At 35.3% G+C, this 4892-nt stretch overlaps 1 protein-coding gene across 1 annotated transcript; it reads right to left on the reverse strand.

Moving 5' to 3' along the window:
* Window positions 1-657: 657 nt before the first annotated feature.
* On the reverse strand, window positions 658-4663 carry LOC120070204 (ATP-dependent Clp protease ATP-binding subunit CLPT1, chloroplastic-like). The gene is made up of 6 exons (XM_039022069.2): window positions 4234-4663; window positions 4117-4152; window positions 3470-3579; window positions 2401-2580; window positions 1106-1230; window positions 658-1023 (listed from the first exon to the last, which is right to left on the reverse strand). The coding sequence occupies exons 1-6, from the start codon at window positions 4449-4451 to the stop codon at window positions 991-993; spliced, it is 702 nt and encodes a 233-aa protein (XP_038877997.1). The 5' UTR covers window positions 4452-4663; the 3' UTR covers window positions 658-990.
* Window positions 4664-4892: the final 229 nt, after the last annotated feature.

The raw sequence follows: 4892 nt of genomic DNA on the forward strand, positions 1-4892 counted from the left end.
ACAAAAGGAAACAGGCAATGTAGAAACACTTAATGAAGATCATGATTATTAAAATGTCTAAAATGCACTCGTTATCATAACATCTACATTCACTTACTCGATATTGCACTAAACTATGAGAACAATGCTAAAGGGCCCAGCTTAACAATCAATAATCTCTCAAGTCAAAACATAAGTCATTTAAAATATTGAATATTTGCCATGCCTCTTAGTAATGGATATCTACCACACGGTTGATCAAATTAAATTTAACAAAAACCTAAGACTTTCCATTACTATTCAACCTTCAACTCACTATTTTCAATTTGTATTGCTTATATTATTTTCTCTTGAACACATCTGGCTATAGAATTCGAACATCCAAAATAATACTCACTGAAGTTCCAATAAGAGCATTATCCAAAAAAAGGTCGTCAAGTAGAACATGTTCTGTATTTAACTGGCTAATCTGAACCACATAAATCAAGATTATCTATAAATTCACAAAAAGAATTTACCTGGATATACAAACTTCAACCGGTGGGAGGAATCAAAATGTAAGGAACGTTAGAATGTTGACAAGTGAAAGCCCATATATTAAGAAGCATTAAAGAAACAAAGATAAAATATTGAATACTAAAATCGAAAAGTAATCGAGGATGTCTTGCAAATGCTAAATTAAGAATGATGTGTTAATTATTGGGGGTTATTATTCCCTTTCAACTCAGGTTGCTTGTACAAGAAAAGCCACAGTAAGAGAACTAGGTCCTGCAAGCAGTTTGAGACCACTGAAATGTAGCATACCATACCAGCACTCCACAAGTTCGAACAATAGTCAATTCAAAATGAAGATGATTATGAACGGCAGGTGCTGATTAAATAGGCAAATCACTATCTCACCAAATGGATGCACGAGGATCCAAATCATGTGAAACTCATTTTGGGGGTCCTTTGTGAAGATTCGATCCACGAAAATATGAAAATCACATCATATCTTCTTACATGAACCATCTACTTATAACTGAAAGTTGCATCCTTGTCCACCTGTAAACAATAACGTTTTAGTGCAGTATATCATCAAGTACTGAGGGCGCTACTAACTAGACAAAAACAACTTAATACTTACAGTTTTTTCGATCTCTTTTGCCTTCTCATCATCGAAGCCAAGGGTGGCCAATATCTTGCGACCTGCTGATTCCTCTGACCAGATACCGAGAAGCAAATGGCCTGTAGTTATTTCTCCAGATTGGCCTGCACAGAGGACCTTAGGTTCAAGCAAAAGTACATGACAAGATGCACATAGGTGATGATCATTCTAGTCAAAATCTACCGTCAAGAAGTTCATACATACTTGTGCACATTTGTACATGCTTTGTGAATAACTTGATAATAAGATGTACTGAAATCCTTAAAATGGGCAAAAAGGTCGGTGAAAATCTATGCAAGTGGTGTTTCTTGCTACATGAGAAAATGAATGCTTTACAACCAAGTCTTTATCGCCTGTAAGCAAACACGACTTCTAAACCCTTTGAAAGAAGTGGCAACCTTTAAATTGCAGTGAGCATAATAATCTCTTTTTTTCTGTGTATTTGTGAGTGTCTAGGCCCGCTTGTGCATCTCGACTATTTTCCTAAGATAATTATATGACCCTTCTATATTTGGTTGTCAAATCAACTCTAAGATATTAAATTCTATGTAAGTAGGTGGACACCATAGCTTGAACTCATTCCCTCTAGGATCTTTAGTGTTGACCATTAGACTAACCTATGGTGGTTCTAAAATCATTTATTTTTTCCTCGTGATCTAGAAATCCTTTATTCACTATCCTAGCCAAGGAAGAATAATCAGATTTACTTCCTTTCCATCCAAGCTGTCAGAGTCTGACAAAAAATGCATAACCTCCCTTAATCTGTTTCCCTCTGCCAATTAGGTCACGGTTTGAACACAAAAATAGGAAATATTAAAATTCTGATTCAACCAGCAGTCAAAAAACTTCCCAACATATCATTCTTTACAGTGGGAGCTTAGAAGTCATGCATAGAGGTTTCAGCAGAAAATTCAAGTATCATCATTCGCTTTCAGGCTGAATAAGAACTGCATTTGCTGCATGATTAGGAAGAATGATCAACGCCTACTTTTGGCTCGTCTGAAATGAACGGAATCATCGTATCTTTGAAGGTAGAGAAATGGAATTCACTTTTTTTTTTTTTTTTTTTTTTTTTATCACCTTTTGCATACATCTCTTTCATGGTGTAAATTCACTTCCTTTTCTTGTGATTACAATCTCAATGGAATAGCAATATATAATCTACCATGGCACTTGTTGACCCTTTCATAATCTCATACTATCAGTGAAATTATGATTGAATGTTTTTCATTAATAATAATAATAATAAATAAATAAATAAATGAAGATCTCACCTGACTTTAGCTTCTTCGCAACAGCCCAATCAAGTGCCCTCTGTGCAGGTTCAGTCAATGGAGGATGCTCTGGGCTGAAGAAATACATGTCAGATTTTCCAAGTAGCTTTACAGTTTCTTCTCTTACTTTGAAAAGTGTAATTCCATTAGCCCTTAAGAATTTGGCAGCATTGCTTGTTCCTGAAAAGAATGTGAATATATATACGTTCAGCAAAATAAAAACTGTCTTAGCACTGAAGCATGACAAGATTGCAATCAAAGGGAATTTGCACCTTTAGTTTATAGTTTTTTATTGTCGTAGGTCCCAACTATTGAGGTGTATACACATTGGAAGGGAGGAAGGCATGCGAATGGAGTGAGGGGGTAAAATTTATGTGTTTAGGTGGAGCAAGTTAGATTGGGCAGTGGGAGGACTGCATTTAGGGGGCTGTTTATGGTGACTATCTTTTTGGCTGTTATTTGTATTTGGGTTCTCTTATGAGAATTAGGAGAGACTGGGGAGCTCTTAAATCCTTCCCCATTGCTGTTGATAAATATAACTGAGGCTACCTATCATATTCCTATCCCCTTCATCATGTATATTGTTGATTCACTTCATCATGTATATTGTTAGCAATTACACATAAGGACATTAAAAAAGCATTTGGCCGATGCCCCAAACCTACTGCCAAAGATAGGTTACTCATAATCATCAGCTGATAGGAGCTGACATGAACATTAGCTTCAATGCCAATTTCCTAAACACAAATAAGTCTTTCAAAACAATTCTATAGTTTAACATGAGCGGCATCAGATAACAATGGAAGATATCATGATTTGATGCTGGAAAGAGGCGTGGGAAAAAGTAATCACATTTGAAAGTGGTTGTCAAATGTTAACTCCTTAGGAGATGAATCAGATAGTTTCTTATCAGATGATCTTGATTTTAGCATATTAACCTTTCTTTAAAAAATGAACCAAAATTCATATAATTCTGTAATTTAACTGCTTTCAACTAAACTAAATCAATATGTACGTCTAAATTTAAATGTAAACAAGAAATAACCTGAGAGTTGGAAAGGATACTAACCCTCAATTAAAATTCCCATTAGCAAAGCTTCTGTGCCTGTATTTGGATATTTGAGTTTCCTTGCTTCCAATTCTGCCATTGTAAATGACTTTATTGCTCTTGCTGACCATCTTATACATCACAAATTCAACAAACAATTAACAAAACTATCATTTCTGCAATAATTGACATCTAATGCGGAAAAGGAGAAATCATATAACAAACAATATGACAGCTATGATATACTGACATGCTGGGAAATCGATTAACATAGATAAGAAAAAGTCCTACAGCCAAAAAGAGAGAAATAAGAAGTCATTCTATGATATGCATCGAGTAAGAGGTCATACATCTGCCATGTTAGATTATGGCTCAACATATCAGCAAATAGTTTAAAATGCACAAACTGGTAACCTTTCAACCACAGTCCTTAAAATTAATTTCTAACCTCCCAGACAGGCACTAAAAGACTAAAATTGAAGTCTTAAAACTTGATAACAAGGACTAAAGTTATAGTTCAACCTAAATAATCATCATCCCTCATTAAAGTTCAAAATGATTAGTTAAATTAGAAAATAACATTCACACATTATGAAGACAAGCAATAAAAACTTCAATGAACACCACTTAAGCTCAACTTATGCAGCAGAAAGACACTAATTACTTACTTCGGGATTTTCTCGGGGGAAACGCCCTCGGGTTTCCTGCAAAATCAGACAAAATTTTAGGTATGAGAGCATGAAAAAGAATCGGCAACTGAAGCAAGAGACGCAATCGTATCCTACGAAGCCGGGAGGCTAAATGATACGGTAGCAGTGGTGGCACGGCGACTGAACTTCGAGGCCGGATGGGTGGGATTAGAACGCTTAATTGCGAGCTTGAGCTCGATTAAGGGGCTGGGGGGAAGGAATAGAGCTTTGTGTTCTGAAGAGTAACAATTAGATTGAGCAGGAAGGGAAAATGGGAGTTGGGAAAGCGAAAGAGAATTCATGCTAGCCGCCATTAGAAGGCTAAGGAAAGCTCAATTTTGGAGGAGACTGAAAGCAGGTCCGGGAAGAGTTGATAATAACTTAGAACGAAGATGGGTTTGGTTGGCTTTGGCTATGGCTATGGCTATGGCGTTTCCTGAGCTTCTTGCTCTCCTGATTTGGGCGCAGCTTAGGGTCTGTTTGAAGGGTTGGATAATTTGAGGAATTAAGTATATTACACAAAAAGAAAAAAAAATAAGAAAATGCTAAATTTTAAACAGAGTTTACTCTCTTCTTTTATTTTTTCTTTAAAAAAATATCTCATTTTATCTAATTCTAATTCACTTAAAGGATAAAAAATCAAAAAAACAAGAAAAGATTATCACGATTTTTCTTTAGTAATTATCATTAAAATAGATTTTTTAAAAAAACTCAGAAAGATTAACACAAAATTTAAAACTATTTGAATTAGTGGT

This window comes from Benincasa hispida, chromosome 1, assembly GCF_027475165.1.
Source record: "Benincasa hispida cultivar pf3 chromosome 1, pf3_genome.v1.1, whole genome shotgun sequence".
NCBI classification, from domain to species: Eukaryota; Viridiplantae; Streptophyta; class Magnoliopsida; order Cucurbitales; family Cucurbitaceae; genus Benincasa; species Benincasa hispida.

Bases quoted from the DNA above. Each gene is read 5' to 3' on its own strand.
- LOC120070204 (XM_039022069.2), bottom strand. From the start codon at position 4,451: ATGGCGGCTAGCATGAATTCTCTTTCGCTTTCCCAACTCCCATTTTCC. The intron at 3,580-4,116 runs GTAAGTAATTAG...GTGATGTATAAG, and splicing joins TCCCCCGAGAAAATCCCGAA to ATGGTCAGCAAGAGCAATAA. The intron at 2,581-3,469 runs GTTAGTATCCTT...CATTCTTTTCAG, and splicing joins AATGGGAATTTTAATTGAGG to GAACAAGCAATGCTGCCAAA.